This window comes from Bos grunniens, chromosome 21 (assembly GCF_055505025.1).
Source record: "Bos grunniens cultivar Pamir isolate PY7600 chromosome 21, Bosgru_T2T1.0, whole genome shotgun sequence".
Lineage (NCBI taxonomy): Eukaryota > Metazoa > Chordata > Mammalia > Artiodactyla > Bovidae > Bos > Bos grunniens.
In genome coordinates, this window is record NC_141185.1 from 11,220,396 (window position 1) to 11,236,337 (window position 15,942).

The 15,942-nt window shown below is 50.6% G+C and overlaps 1 protein-coding gene and 1 pseudogene across 3 annotated transcripts; both read right to left on the reverse strand.

The window, feature by feature from the left end:
* Nucleotides 1-2,127: 2,127 nt before the first annotated feature.
* Nucleotides 2,128-10,150, reverse strand: LOC147349066 (serpin A3-7). 2 transcript variants are annotated; one of them, XM_086365194.1, is made up of 5 exons: nt 10,097-10,150; nt 7,667-8,302; nt 5,766-6,036; nt 3,537-3,687; nt 2,128-2,503 (listed from the first exon to the last, which is right to left on the reverse strand). In XM_086365194.1, exons 2-5 carry the CDS (start codon nt 8,298-8,300, stop codon nt 2,306-2,308), a joined length of 1,254 nt encoding a protein of 417 aa, XP_086221320.1. In that variant the 5' UTR covers nt 8,301-8,302; nt 10,097-10,150; the 3' UTR covers nt 2,128-2,305. The 2 variants fall into 2 exon arrangements, with proteins under 2 accessions (XP_086221320.1, XP_086221318.1); XM_086365192.1 differs by having other exon boundaries at nt 10,093-10,150.
* Nucleotides 10,151-14,105: 3,955 nt separating this feature from the next.
* On the reverse strand, nt 14,106-15,566 carry LOC147349067 (large ribosomal subunit protein P2 pseudogene; annotated as a pseudogene). Its single transcript, XR_015150308.1, has one exon. The product of XR_015150308.1 is annotated as a large ribosomal subunit protein P2 pseudogene (transcript).
* Nucleotides 15,567-15,942: the final 376 nt, after the last annotated feature.

Here is a 15,942-nt window from a genome sequence, read left to right on the forward strand (position 1 = left end):
GATATTGGCTCCAACACTGGAAATCAGCAGAGACCTTGGAGCTAAGGAGACACCACAGCATCCTATCAGGAAACCCACCTGTCCCTCACGGGGGAAGTCTTGACCTTAACTCTCATCCTCCACTGGTCAGGATCCCCTCCTACCTCCTCCATCCCACGCACTCGGCTCTCTCCAGGGATTCTGGGCACCAGCTCCCTGGGTTGTTCCTGTGCAGCCCCGGGTTAGCGGTGCTGTCAAGCCACATCTGATAACTATCCCTTAGGACTGTGCCAGGCTGCATCCTTGTGGCTGGTCACCCCACCCCCTGAGTCTCTCCTAAGGGCACACAAACAGACCCAAAGAACTAGCAGCATCTTTATCACGCACAAGCCAACTCCAGCCCAGCTCTTACCAGGCTGAAGGCTGAACTCTAGAAAAGTTGACTGCACCTCCTCTTAGCTCTCCTTCTCTGGCCTTCCAGCCAGGGCGGGGCTTCCCTCATTCTGCTCATCTTGTCCTTGCCCCGCCCCCCTGTGGCTTTAGTCACTGCATCCCAGAAACCACTCATTCTCCCTTTACCCCTAAGTCCCCTTCCCTGTCCGCTGTCTGCCTCTCCTGTGGTCCTGGGGTGACGGCTTTCCTCCCTGGCTCCCCGCTCCTCCCCACTCTGTTCCTCTCCCTGGTGCCTTGCCTTTGGGTGTCCTCCTCTTTGCACCCCTTGGCACTCAGCTTAGGGGACCTCCTTCCATCCGTGCTCACCTGTCCATCCTGGGAGGATCAATCCTGATGCTTCCCTCCTGCCTGGTTCTCTCCTGAACTTCCCCTGAGCAGATGCCTTCGCTGCCTCCTGGGAACCATGCAAATCTCCTCACATCAACCCTCTGTTTAAATCCCTTTAAAGCTGCCTAGGACCCCATGGAACTTTCCCAGAACCCTCACTGAGTCCCAGGTCCCCGGTTCTCCAGCGGTTCCATCATGGCCCTGTGCTCCCTGCCGACCCTCACTTTCTGCTCCAGTTGTGCCCAATTTCTTTCCCTTTCTTGAAAATGCCTCCCTCGTTTGTTCTCTTGCTGGCAACACTCTGCTCTCTGTTCACCCACAACCTTCTACCTTTCCTCTGCTGGCAGCACTGCAATCCCCTCCTCCAGGAAGCCTTCCCTGACTGCCCACTGAGTCTGGTCCTCCCCTCTCAGCCTCCAATCCCTTTCTTCATCACCCATCTCCCCCATATATTCTAAGTCCCATGAGGCCCATTGCTGCAAAAATCTTTATGGGCCGAGTGGCTGTGTGATTTAACATGTTCCTCTGACATCCATCTGGTTGGGATAACATCTTGCTGGCAGTAATTTCTAGCTGTGGGGATCTGTGGCCTTGGGGGAATTACTGAGCCTCTCTGTTCCTCAGTTTGCCCATTGGTAAAATGGGATGAGTAACAGCAGGTATCTCATGTGACGTAAATGGGTTATTCCAGGTAGAGCTCTTAGCAGCTTGCTTGGAAGAGAAATCTCTTCCAAGAGACGTCAGTTTGGGTGACGTCATCATTACCGTGTGCTCTCCCCGGGGATCTCACAGCCCCAGTTCGTCAGGGGGCTGATGGGCTGTGTGTTGCTGTTATTACACATTGTGTGTCTATTGCTCTTTGACTCCTAGGAGCGCCATTATGGTGGCTGATGGGGATCCTCTGTCAGGGGAGGAGGTGGAATTCGCCAGGCGGTGGAGGAGCTCAGCTGGGATCCTGGGAGTAGCTGGTCTCCCAGGTTGGGGTGCTGGGCAGCAGAGGGGTGATCCTGGGGAAGGAGGCCTAACTCAGCCGCAAGAAGGAGGGGTCCAGGGGCATGTGCCAGAAGAGGTCAGGGTCAGAGCCCATGCAAGTGAGCACCACGGCACATCCCAGCCCTGGGGAGGAAGGAGTGAAACTTGACCTGGACCCAGAGCCCCTGGAAGTGGTCATCGGCAGCAAGGGCCCCTCGCAGTTCTAGTCCTGAGGTCCAGTGGGCTTGGTCACAGGTGCAAAGCCTGCTCCTGGGCCGGCTGGTGAGGCTGAGGCAGAGGGGCCCAGAGGTGGGGTGGGCTGAACGTGTGTGGTAGGGTGGGAGGCTTGGCCTTGGGGCCCAGCAGCAGGGCGGAGACGCACAGGAAAGCCTCCAGTCCAAGGAAGGTGCTTTATTGCTGTTCTGTGACCCAGAGCCTCCTTGTCACCAGGACATACAGCGCCCGTGCACCTGGAGCCCCTAGCACTGTCGCTGTCACCTTCCAGGGATGAGCAGAGGGGGCCAGGCTGCTTTCAGGGACCTGGGCACCCAGCTCCTTAGGGAGGAGGGGAGCTCTAGGCTTCCTTGGGGTTGGTGACTTTGCCCAAAAAGATGATGCTCTGAGTCTCTTTGCAGAATATGGAAAGCAGAAAGGGCCTGTTGAAACTGACAGTTAGCGGGTGCAAGAGTGATGAGGTAGCCATTATGACAGCTGTGACAGCAGCTCCTTCCGTGCCCTCCTCGCCCACGTCGAGCATGGCCTTGTGGATCACCTGTAGGGACACCGGAACATTACCACTGGAGACAGGGAGGCAGGGTGTGAGCAGGGGCCTGAGTGCCTCTGAGGACCGACGTTCATCCACCTGCTCCTGGTCTGTCACTGTGCTGTCAACCTGTTCAATCTGTCTGTTTCCCATCCAACTATCAGCTGCTTTGCCGTTGTGATGCATGGATGTGGAAAGGGAAGCTGAGAGTCCTGGGCCCAGGGTCAGAGAGGCAAAGAGCAGGGGCTCCTGGATCTGGATCCCTCTCTGTCTGAGTTCACAGACTCTGCTGTCCCCCAAGCACCCCCTAGTGTAGGGGGAGGGGCCAGATCGAGGCACTTTTCTTGCAGGGAACCGTCCACAGTCCTTCTATACCGAAGCTGCAGATGAGCGGCACTGCTTTCTGTGCCACTGTGGCCCCAGCTGACGTGTCCCTGAGCCCTCAGCTACCTTGCCTAGAATTGGCTTCCCAGCCCTGGACCACAAGGCCCCATGGGCCCCTGTGCCTCCTTTACCAGGCCCTCTGGCAGGTGGGGTGCAGGGGAGACTGCAGGGCTGTCCAGCCACCCCCATTCATTCTAACTTCTCTGCTTCTAGGATGGCAGTACCAGGACCCCTGGGGTCCTTCTCTCCTGCTCTTAGTATTTATTCATCACGATGGCCCTGAGCCATTGTTAGTACCTCTTACCTGCTCTGCCAGTTTCTTCATGCTGGGTAAGAACTATCACCATATTTTGTAGATGAAAAGAACTAAGGGCCACAGGATTTTATTTGCCTGTTTAGGCATGAAAAGTAGAGCTTGCAACGGGGTACACTGATTCCACTCCAGGGGAATTCTTTCCCAATGATGGACTCCTGGTCACATTATATTTCAGGGAAGGTGGGGACAACTCCCAAGATGATTGTAACTCAGTCCTGGGGAGGGTGATTGATTTATAGGAAATTCAATGAATTTGCAAATTCAGAATTAGCCAAACATCTGCCTGTCTGCCCCCATTCAAGCTCCTATAAAAAGGATGAATTGTGCAAAGTTTAGACTTACCTGGGAAACTGCCAGCTTGTGGTCATCTGTGATTCCTGAGAAGTCCGCATCGCTGGTGAAGATTTTCTTGATACCCAGCTGGGAAAGGATGTCTTTCAGCTGGTAGTGGCTGGAGATGGAAAACCTTGGCAGCCTGAGTCGATGTATAAGTCTAGGAATGAGAAAGATAAACTTGAATTCACGCTGGACAGTGTCTGCCTTTCTTCCACCTCACAGTTTGATCTTCTGTAGTTTCATCTCCAACCACCTCCTTAATACTGTAAAGATGAACATCCTTCCTCAGTGTCTAGACCCCTCAGGCTAACTCTCCTTAATTCCTAATTATGCATTCCTGACAGCAAGAGTCTAATGTCCCTAGGGCTGGGGCTGTGGTGTTGCCCACAAAGGTCCTTGCCTCTCCCCTGCACGGTTGCAGGCAAGGAAAACACCCTCCTCCAACAGGGATTTCACAATAGCTAGGAGATTGTGCCCGGGGGGCTGTTTCACAGGCACCAGGAAGGCTTCCTGCAGGAGATGGCATGTGGCCTGAGTCTCAGGGGAAGGGATGGATCTAACTGGGTGAAGAGGATCCTAGGAGGAGGTGGATGCACTTGCAGGAATGTGGGAAGCCAGAGGGGCTGTTCCACAGTCCAAGGCCGGCCTGAGTGCGGGCGGCAGGGAAGGAAGGAGCTGAACAGGGGCTTGGAGGGGATATGGGGGGCTGGGGGCTGCAGTCAGGGGACTTGGGGACATGAATCATCCAATTCAGAGTCTCCATCTTGCCTTCCCAGTTGAGGACAGAACAGCTTCAGCTCTGAGCAGAACCGCAGGCAGGTTCTTGGAGCAAGAGATGCTGTCTCCCACCCTGAGGCCTCCCTCCCTCTCTCTGTATTTCCCTTAACAGTCTTGTCAGGCTATCTGGTTTTAGATGCCAAATATGAGGAGTCTCCCCTTAAACTGTGGGGTGTCCGCACAGCTACCCACACCCCCTCCCTACCCGATCCTGCAGACCCTGGCCCAGCTGCCTCTCCTTCTCTTGTCCCCCTGAGATCGGTCTCCTGAATCCCACCTCCTGGTCTGTGTCTACCCTCAGTTTACCCAGAACTCAACCCCTCCCTATACTTGCCGGCTCCTCCTGGTCCAGCCCCCAGCGCCCTCCCCTGGGTGACCCCACTGGGCTCCTGGTTGCCTCCCTGCCTCCATTCAGGTCCTCTGCCATCTGCTCTCCACTCAGCACCCTGGGTGGTTCTTCTAAAACATCACTCAGCTCTTTCGCTCTTTGACTCAAAACCTTGTGATGAGTTTCCATTTCTCTTAGATGGTGGGGGAGTCAAGGGATCTGCAAGACTCCAACTGACCTGAGTCCTCCCTGAGGACCCTGACCTCTCCCAACTTCCCCTCGCACTCCCTCTGCTCTCCTGCTCTGGCCTCACTAATCCTCAATGACACCAGGCTCGCTCCTGCCTCAGAGGCTTTGCACTGGCTATTCCTTTGGTCAGCAATGCTTTTCCCCACAACATCCACATGACTCAGTCCCTCACCTCAAACATCACCTAAGTGCTATTCTAATTATAATCACAAACTACCCCTGGATCCAATTTTCCTTCTCTTTTTCCTTTATTTTCCCTCACCTCACCATTTCCCATCTCTCTGAGTACAAACTTACTTAGTTATTTATTTCTTATCGGTCTCCCCCAGTCACAAATTAAGCACCGTGAAGGTGGGAATTTAGTGTTTTATTTGCCGACTCGGGATCTAAATCATGCCCTTAGACATAACACGATCTTCATTAATTAATTCAACCAGTGCCAAGTGGATAAATGAATAAATGAGTGGCTATGATGGAAAGACAGTGTCAAGCTGGTCCTCAGAGCCTGTCTCACCTGAGCCCTCACCTCATCCCGATTCTATCCCTTCCTCTCCACCGTCGAAAGGTGGAGCCAAAGAAAGAACTGCGTGAGCGTTGGGTGTTCTGTTGAGGATCCTACTGACTCAATACATGTTGATGTGAGAGGAACCCTCAGTCCCCTTGCCGTCCCCTCCTCTAATGTCATCATCCTATGGAAGGAAAAATTTTGCCCCAAAGTCCCTAAGGTAGCAAAGGGCAAAGTCATCTCAGTACAGGTTCTCCCACCACTGTCCCGCCCCCTGACATTCCTGAGGCCCTGCTGCTGGGAGTCAGGAGTCCAGGAAGAGGGGGAAGGACCAAGAGGGCAAGTGAACCCACAGCTCCGGGTCCTGGGGAGTCACCTGGGCTGCAGGGAGTTTCGCCACCGCGTCAGCGTCTCCGGGGTCAGCTTGGCTTCCAGGTCCTGCATTTTGCCCTCATCGGGGAGGATGAAGAGGGCGCTGTCGTTGCTGGTGTACGTGAGCTCCACCAGCGTGCAGCCCAGCTCCTCGTCCCGGAAGTAAGGGGTTTCCAGGTAAAGGATCATCATGGGTACAATCACCCTCTCGTTCTGGCTCACGTGGAACTCTGATTCGTAAGTATCGTTAGGATTAAATGGCGTCTTCCACTGGGCTGGAGGAGAAGTGATAGATGAGGACTCTGTGAGTACAAGGACTGTGTCCTCTCCCTCTTCTGCCCTGATCCCTCAGTGGGGAAGACCCTCCCTGCACCAGCTGTGCCCCCGTACCATGTGCCTCTGTGTGGGCCTGCCAGGGTGTGCACATGCGCCTGGGCAGATGGGTAAGCCCTTGGGGATGGGGGTGAACCCCGCAGGTCAGCATTGAGAAGGGGGGCATGAAGCAAAGCTGGTTAGTTGTGCTACATGCAAAGTCAACAGGAAATATGGAGGGCAAGGGAGAGATGGGGATGAGGCTGGGCCTGGGGAGATACAGGACCTCCTGGTCCTTCAAGGGGACACGTTAGTGACCAGGGGTTAGTCATTGGCTGGTCAGGGAGGACACACATCCCTGCAGCCTTGCGAGCCCGGCTGGAGCAGGAGCCACACAGGGATCCAGAGGGCAGGGTGGGGTCAACAGAGGAGAGGACTCGGGTCTCCACCCAGGAGGATGGATCCTCGCTGAGGCCAGGACTTCTAGAGGAGTTCAGGGCTCTGGGGCTTCAGGGAATGTGTATCCCCACCACCTCCTGTTTGTTTCCACCCCTGCCTGTGTCCTCAAGGTTAGAGGCGGGGGTAGACGGAAAGGGAGGCTGCCTCGGGTGCCCCTGGGGAAGAGACTTGTAAGGAGAATGTCCTGAAGTGGAAAAGGAAAGGGAAGCACAGAAAACGCAAAAACCAAACATAGCAGGACAGGCCTGGATTCGTTTTTAAGAATAATTCACTTCTAAGCTTTTATTTACAGACAACTACGGTGGCCCAAGAGGGCTGCTCTGGACTCTGCCAGGAGCCCCCAGCTCTGGACTAACTTGTCTCCAAGAGCTGGTGTCTCTTCCATAGCTGACCACTTCCTGACTTGATAATCTATCTCTGGATCCCTATTGGCCCTTCTTGCTCCCTGTGCAAAATCCATCTGCCTCTACTCTGCCCCTTGTGAATATCCAGGCTGAGGTTTGCCATGTTGACCTCCTGATACCGGGACCGGGCGTCAGACCAGCTTGCAGCCAGGATAGGATCCTGTCTAGGAGGCTCCCTTCTGTAGAGGCTGCTCCCTTATGGTGGCCTGGCCTGTTCCCCCCTAAGCTGATAGAAGAGCACAGATGAAGACCCTGGGACGCACAGGCTCCCCAGAGTCTCTCTCACCGTGAAGACCCCTGGCCTCACCGGGAGCCTCCAGAGACCAAGTCCCCCGGCAGGTCAGAACCAGCCCATGGTGGGCAGGGCCTAGGGTCCTGAGGGCTCCACCACCACCTCATCAGGAAGGACACACACAAGAATGATGGGAATGGGAAGATCCTTCCTCTAGCAGCCGGGTAAGATTAAGTCAAAACAAAACTCTCCCTCTGCATCAGAAAAAGGGTTAGCAGCTTCCCTGCACTAACATCCTATAATGAACATTGGAATTTAGGAAATCCAAAGACCATCAAAGCCAATGGTTGGGGCAGGCCCTCAGTGCCGAAGCCCCTTAAGCTGAGGGCAGCCTTCTCTATAGTGTTTTGCCTAATGACAGTTGACTAAGCCAGGAAATAGCCCTGAAGCCTCAGAAAATAAATATTTATTCCTCTAAACCCCAAACTAGTCACCCACCTTTAAAGAAGATATAATTCAACAAGATTAAATTTGTGAGCACGTCAAGATCATTGAAGAGCTTCTCAATTTTTCCATGAGTTTTATTCTTCACATATTCATTGATAAGCTTTACGGCAGCTTCAGAATACTTGAAGTTAGTGGATAAAACCTCAGAGGCGTAAAAAGCCTCGGCATCTTTCCTGAATTTGTCCAGCAGCTTCAGCTCCTCTGACACAAACATGGCGTTGCCCACGCTCAGCTGCAGCTGGTTGCTGGGCTGATTGAACGTCTGCAGGAGGTGCTGGAAGCCCTGGTGGATTTCTGTCTCGGGGGTCTCTGTGAGGTTGAACTTGAGACCCTCCAGGATCTCTGTCACAGTGTGGTCATGAGCCCCCAGGGACAGGAAGGCCAAGGCTATGGAGATGCTCAGAGGGGAGAAGATGACATTCTTATTGGGGTCCTTCAAAGCCAACTGCTTGTAGAGGCTGAAGGCGAAGTCAGTGTTGCTGGAGGCTAATGAGTGGCCATCCACAGACGTCACTTTCTGCTGTTCTTCTGGAGTCACATTCTCTGGGAGGCAGTGGACCCTGGAGCAGAGCCCAGACACCAGGAGCCCCAGAGCCAGGAGGGGGGACATTCTCTCTGTCCTCATGTCTGAAAAGCAAAGCTCCTTTCAGTCCGCATGTCAGATGATGTCCCAACCCCCGCCACTGTCCCCCGTGGTCTCTGTTCTCTCAGCCCTGCTGCTCTGTGACCTTCCAGGGATAGGCACCCTGCTGGGCTCCCAACACACACGAGGAGGCTCTGGGCTCCCTCTCACCCTTTGGTCAAGTGCTGTGATCATTAGCAATCTCCCCAGTGGAGAGACTGGGCACAGAGAGAGGAAGGGGCTTTCCCAAGGTCACACAGTAAGCAGTGGAGAGAGTGAGAGTGAGGAGCCTGGGGTGCCTGGCTCCAGGGCGAGGAAGCTGGTGATGGGTGTGAGGTGCTGTCCAGCGAGACCCATCTCCCTCTTCCTGGGAGCTGACACTGTCAGAGGGGCCTAGGAAGCAGGGCTCCTTTCCCACTGTGCCCCCTCTCTGTCCCCCCCAGGAAGGAGCCCTGCACTGATCAGAGGACACAGCACCTCTCCCCACCTCTGAGGACAAGGGTGTGACCTCAGGGAGGCTCTCCTGTCGAGGTGCCTGGTCCCAGTGAGGGTTCAGGAGAGAGGCCGCCACAGGCAGCGGGAGCCGTGCTGGAGCCTGGCTGCCCTGAGGAGGGCTGGTGCAAAGAACAAGGAGGGCAGAGCGTTCTGCTCAGCCCCTGCCACGTGGACATATGAAGGGTGCTCCCAACAAGAACCGGGAAAGGCCTCCTAGTGGGGAGAAGCAGGGTGAGCTCAGAGTCTCAGGGACCTGGTCGAGGATGTCTTTTGGACCACTTGTGAGTGCTGTGTGGTGACGAGCAGTGACTGCACCTCCCTGATCCTCAGTTCCCACCTCCATCCAACATGTGGAACGGCTCAGGTGACGTACAGGAAGAAGGTTCTGGGCTCCTAAGAGGAGTTCCAGATGTGTCACCCCCTGCACTGGCCACCCTCTCTAGGACTCTACAAGCTAGACTGTGAACCCTGGGGACAGAGGATCGCGATACTGCCCGGGAAACCTCCAAGAGAGACTGAGGTCAAACTGGTGACATTTTCCCTTCAACCTCTGCCCTGTCATCTCAGGATTCAGAGGAGAGAGCACTGCTGGGGTGGTGATGGGGGAAGTGGGGAGATTGAGGAGGGGAGAAGCCTGAGCTGAGCCTCAGCCAGAGCCCAGGGGAAAGGCCTCACACAAGTCTGAGGACAGAGGCGATCAGCTTCCCCAAGAGTTCAGTTTGTTCAGTGCTGATGCAATGGTTTCTTTCAAAAAGAATTAAATATTTTTTTCCAAAATTATCCTGAAGGAATGGTGCTTTTTATTTAGCCAGATTAAGGCTCTATTTCTAAGCAGGTTCACCTCCCTTCTGCTTGGCCAGGGGCCCTAGAGAGGCAGTGGAGCCCAGAAAACCCCCTGGAGACCCCTCTGCCCAGCGGAACCTGGTGCACTAATTCTGTCCCCAGGGCTCTCTGAGAGCAGTGCCCTGTCCCAGGCCAGGAGACGCACCTCAGGCCCTTGGGGGAGCTCTGACCTGACGCTGGATGCACAGCTATATGGAGCACAGCTGGCTCGAATAACAATCCAAAACAGTCAGAAGAAATGTCCCCAGAAGCCCTGGTGGCACATCCCTCCCTTTGCAAGATGAAAACTAAGACCCAGAGAGAGGACTGGTCTTCAGAGGACTCAGAACCCTCCCAGCATTGGACACATGTCCTCCTGCCTCCCTCCTGCCTCAGGCTCTACTGACCCCTGATCAAGGCCAGAACCACCCTGGGAAAGGGGTCCCTTGGCTCCCAGTGTGGGAGCATCACGGATTACCTGCCTGCGAGAGCGGGGTGTGGGCAGTGGATCCAGAGCCGCCGCCTGCCCGGATGCTGGAGTTTCCCGGGTGCTGCTGCCTATTTATCCTGCAAAGCCCTCCTCCCAGGCTTGTGAAACATTGGCAGGGACAACACAGGACTCTGTCCTCTGACTGGAAATGGGCAGATGACCATTCCTGGTAACAGGTTTCATTAGATCTACTCAAACAATCTAGTTACCGAAATTGCTTTTTCCCCCTAAAAAATATCCATAAAACTAGCACACACACACACACACAAAAACTATCCTGTGTTACAGTTTTCTTCTGTTTATAAAATACTCATTGAGGAACATGTGACAACTCAGAAAACATCAAATGGACCATTGAAAACTTCTCCAAATTGTTGTTCTTTTTAAAGAGTTATTGACTCTTATTGGTGTTTTATTCCTGTTTCTGATATCCTCATTGAGGATCATGTAGAACCCTGAAAATGTAAAGAGCTTGGAAAATATTCCCTAGCACTCTATCCCCAGGGAAATCCCAAGTCAGCATTGTGTTTTGTGTCTTTGTTGGGAGTTTTCTTTGCAGTGTGTATGTGTGCACGTGCCTTTATGTGACAGGAATTTCCAAACACAAACTCACACATGTTTTTCTTTGTTTTGTTTTTCATTTGGCTGCACAAGGTCTTAGTTGAGGCAGGCGGGATCTTTAGTTTTGGCATGTGGGATCTAGTTTCCTGACCAGGGATCAACCCAGGCCCTCTGCATTGGGGGCGCTGAGCCTAAGCCCCCAGACCACCAAGGAAGGCCCTCACACATGGTTGTTAATATGCTATAAGCTATTTGTTTGCAGCTTGATTTGCAAGTTGAGGCACTCCTTTCTCATTCCCACAGGGCTGATGTGAGCCCGAGGACCCCAGAGAATGTCAGGAGCTCCAGTGTCTGGGGCCACTGGTCTCGGCCTTGACCTTCATCCTTTTGCCCTTCACTATGTGTTCAACGAAAGAGCCGGTTGTCCTCCACCCCTAATATTGATGTCTTAGATGTCTCATTGAGCCAATCTCAGGTATTTTATGGGCTCAGGGAATAAACCTACCCGTTCATCCCTCATAGTCACCACCCTCGAGCCATGACACCCCCTGACAGACCCTTGGGGACCGCTGGGGGTTCCATCAAGCACAGTTTGCAAACCACTGGCTTTGTGCTGAGTTTATGGCTTTTCCATGAAGTAACCTTCAATTGTGAAAGTACTATTCACCAGCTGTTTGAACCCACGCAATTTACTGGAAATCGATCAACCTTAAACTCTTCAACTCTAAAATGCATGCGGATAACAACACTTCCCTGACTGGAAAGGCGTGGGAGGACATCTCTGTGAAGATTTAGTCAAATAATACTGAATTGAGCTCTAGTAGAACAACTTTTTGTTGTTGTTTTGCATAGTGTGGCATCGTTCGTTGTTCAGATGTTAAGTTGTGTCCAACTCTTTGTGACACCATGGACTGGAGCATGCCAGAATTCCCTGTCCTTCACTATCTCCCCAGAGAAGACAATGGCACCCCACTCCAGTACTCTTGCCTGGAAAATCCCATGAACGGAGGAGCCTGGAAGGCTGCAGTCCATGGGGTCGCTAAGAGTCGGACACGACTGAGCGACTTCACTTTCACTTTTCACTTTCATGCTATGGAGAAGGAAATGGCAACCCACTCCAGTGTTCTTGCCTGCAGAATCCCAGGGATGGGAGAGCCTGGTGGGCTGCCGTCTATGTGGTCGCACAGAGTCGGACATGACTGAAGTGACTTACCTTACCTTACCTTCACTATCTCCCAGAGTTTACTCAAATTCATGTCCATCAAGTTGGGGATGCCATCCAACCATCTCATTCTGTCATCCCTTTGTCCTCCTGCCCTTAGTCTTTCCCAGCATCAGGGTCTTTTCCAATGAATCTGCTCTTCTCATCAGGTGAGATGGACTGGAGGGACTGAGCTTCAGCATCAGTCCCTCCAGTGAATATTCAGGGTTAATTTCCTTTAGGATTGAAGGTTTGATCTCCATGACGTCCAAGGGGCCTCTGCATCCATACAGAACTTAAAAAATATTCAGTGACAGAAAGGCACTGAGATGATCAAGAAGAGCTCATCCTTCCTGAGATCATGATCTATGTCCTATCAGTCTCCAAATATCTCCAGAAGTGACTGTATATTTTTAAGTTACAGAAAATCACAAGGAACATAGACATGAAAACAAAGCTGCAGTCTATTTTTCTGTTTTAAGTCCAGATGTAAATAGCGGGTTGACAAGGTAATTCATGTTGTAAGGGATTCAGGGTGCTTTTATTCCTCATGATCTTTGCCAGGTCCCAGATGGCTCATTGCCACACCCACCTTCTATTTAACGGGAGAGCAAGGGATAGGGCTTCCCCCATACCTCAGTTCATAAAGAATCCGCCTGCAATGCAGAAAGCCCTGGTTCGATTCCTGGGTTGGAAAGATCCTCTGGAGAAGGGATAGGTCACCCATTCCAGTATTCTTGGGCTTCCCTTGTGGTTCAGCTGGTAAAGAATGCACGTGCATTATGGGAGACCTGGGTTCAATCCCTGGGTTAGGAAAATCTAAAGAAGGGAAAGGCTATCCACTCCAGTACTCTGGCCTGGAGAATTCCATGGACTGTATACCCCACGGGGGTGAAAAAAGTCAGACATGACTGAGCGACTTTCACTATCACTTTAGGGCTTCCATTATAGCTCAGGTGGTTAAGAATCTGCCTGCTACGCATGAGACCTGGGTTTGATTCCTAGGTCAGGAAGATCCCCTGGAGAAGAAAACGGCAACCCATTCCAGTATTCTTGCCTGGAGGATTCCATGGACAGAGGAGCCTGGCAGACTATAGTCCATGGGGTCGCAAGAGTTGGACACAGCCTAGTGATTAAACCAAGGGATAAAAGGAAAGGCACCCTACTCTTTGAGAGAAATTATCTAAATATCACCTGTCTTCTTTCCACTTCTGCTCCATTGCCCAGAGCTTGATCCTAGGGCTATATCTTGCTGCAAGGAGGCTGTGCTGTGAGGTCAATATTCTACATTGGATAACCCATGTCACAGCTGAAAATGGGAGGTTTCTTTCTCAAGAGAAAATGAAAATGGACATGCATCATGACTTCTAATCTTGCCACCACGTTCTACCTGAGTGTTCCCTAGTTCTCTGGCCCCAGGGGAGCCATCATTTTTCTTAATGCTGTCATTAGGCTATAGAGAAGACTGTGACTTGACTACCCTACATGAACGGTGGTTGTTGGATTCCAAAAATGTCCTGTACCAATTGGTCTGCTGGTCCCAAATATTGGTACAAGATATTTTGCAGATCATCAACCCCTGTTCATGTAAGGTGGTCATGTCAAAATCTTGTCTATAGCCGATAAGAGGATAATTTGTAATGATCCAGAATCCATTGGCTCCTCGTCTCTGAAGTGAACCCCTCCAGACAATCTCTCAATAGCCACTAAGACTACAGGACCACTGGAGCCTATTTACTTACTCACTCTTCGATCCTTTTTCAATATACCATCCTCTAAGTCCAAGGGACCCCAAACATATTTCTGAACCCCACAAAAGGAGTTAAAAAGGAAATTAGGGACCTACTGTTGTGTTAAAAGATAATTTTGCTCTCTTGTGGTATACCACTCCAATCTCTCCTTCCATCATATTAATTTTCCTTTTTTTCTGGTGTTAAATCTCTGTAACAATCTCTTATCAGGACTCTTGGCACTTAGAGTTCACATGAATAATCCAGAATTAACTCCTCAACTTCCATTTCAATATCCTTCAGTTAATCAAAAGTGTTAATCAATAATCCTACCATCCTGTCCAAGAACCAGCTTTTGGCTTTGTTGATTTTTGCTATGGTCTCTTTTGTTTCTTTTGCATTTATTTCTGCCCTAATTTTTAAGATTTCTCTCCTTCTACTAACCCTGGGGTTCTTCATTTCTTCCTCTTCTAGTTGCTTTAGGTGTAGAGTTAGATTACTTATTTGACTTTTTTCTTTCTTTTTTTGGGGGGGGGGTTTTATTTGCAGGGGAGCGGGACTCTAGTCAAACAAGCCGAAGCCCATGTCGTCATCTGACTCCTCCGACTCTTCCTTCTTCTCCTCCTTCTTCTCCTCTGCTGCGGCTGGAGCAGAACCCGCAGCGGGTGCTGCCGATCCTGGGGCAGCGGAGATGGCCACAGCCCCGCCAGCCGGCACACTGGCCAGCTTGCCGATACCCTGAGCAATGACGTCCTCGATGTTCTTTCCGTGGAGCTCACTGATGACCTTGTTGAGCCGGTCGTCGTCTGCCTCGATGCCCACGCTGTCCAGGATCTTTTTGATGTCCTTGGCGCTGGGGGAGGAGTTGCCCCCGAGGGCGGCCGACAAATAGGAGGCAATGTAACGCATCTCAGCGGTGGCAGAGCAGCCTCGCGCGTTCGACCTCAGTGGCGTCAGGGACGGAAAGGAAGGCGCCGGTCCTGGGGGCGGGAGTAATTCGCTACCCAGAAGCCTGACTTTTTTCTTGTTTCTTGAGGTATGCCTGTATTGCTATGAACTTCCCCTTAGGACTGCTTTTACAGTGTCCCACAGGTTTTGGGTTGTTGTGTTTTCATTTTCATTCGTTTCTATGCAAATTTTGATTTCTTTTTTGATTTCTTCTGGGATTTGTTGGTTATTCAGCAGCGTGTTGTTCAGCCTCCATATATTGGAATTTTTAACAGTTTTTCTCCTGTAATTGAGATCTAATCTTACTGCATTGTGGTCAGAAAAGATGCTTGGAATGATTTCAATTTTTCTGAATTTTCCAAGGCTAACACCTATCCTACTCAAACTCTTCCAGAAAATTGCAGAGGAAGGTAAACTTCCAAACTCATTCTATGAGGCCACCATCACCCTAATACCAAAACCTGACAAAGATGCCACAAAAAAAGAAAACTACAGGCCAATATCACTGATGAACATAGATGCAAAAATCCTTAACAAAATTCTAGCAATCAGAATCCAACAACACATTAAAAAGATCATACACCATGACCAAGTGGGCTTTATCCCAGGGATGCAAGGATTCTTCAATATCCACAAATCAATCAATGTAATATACCACATTAATAAATTGAAAAATGAAAACCATATGATTATCTCAATAGATGCAGAGAAAGCCTTTGACAAAATTCAACATCCATTTATAATTAAAAACTCTCCAGAAAGCAGGAATAGAAGGAACATACCTCAACATAATAAAAGCTATATATGACAAACCCACAGCAAACATTATCCTTAATGGTGAAAAATTGAAAGCATTTCCTCTAAAGTCAGGAACAAGACAAGGATGCCCACTTTCACCATTACTATTCAACATAGTTTTGGAAGTTTTGGTCTCAGCAATCAGAGCAGAAAAAGAAGTAGAAGGAATCCAAATTGGAAAAGAAGAAGTAAAACTCTCACTGTTTGCAGATGACATGATCCTCTACATAGAAAACCCTAAAGACTCCACCAGAAAATTACTAGAACTAATCAATGAATATAGTAAAGTTGCAGGATATAAAATGAACACACAGAAATCCCTTGCATTCCTATACACTAATAATGAGAAAACAGAAAGAGAAATTAAGGAAACAATTCCATTCACACTGCAACGGAAAGAATAAAATACTTAGGAATATATCTATCTAAAGAAACTAAAGACCTATATATAGAAAACTATAAAACACTGGTGAAAGAAATCAAAGAGGACACTAATAGATGGAGAAATATACCATGTTCATGGATTGAAAGAATCAATATAGTGAAAATGAGTATACTACCCAAAGCAATTTATAGATTCAATGCAATCCCTATCAAGCT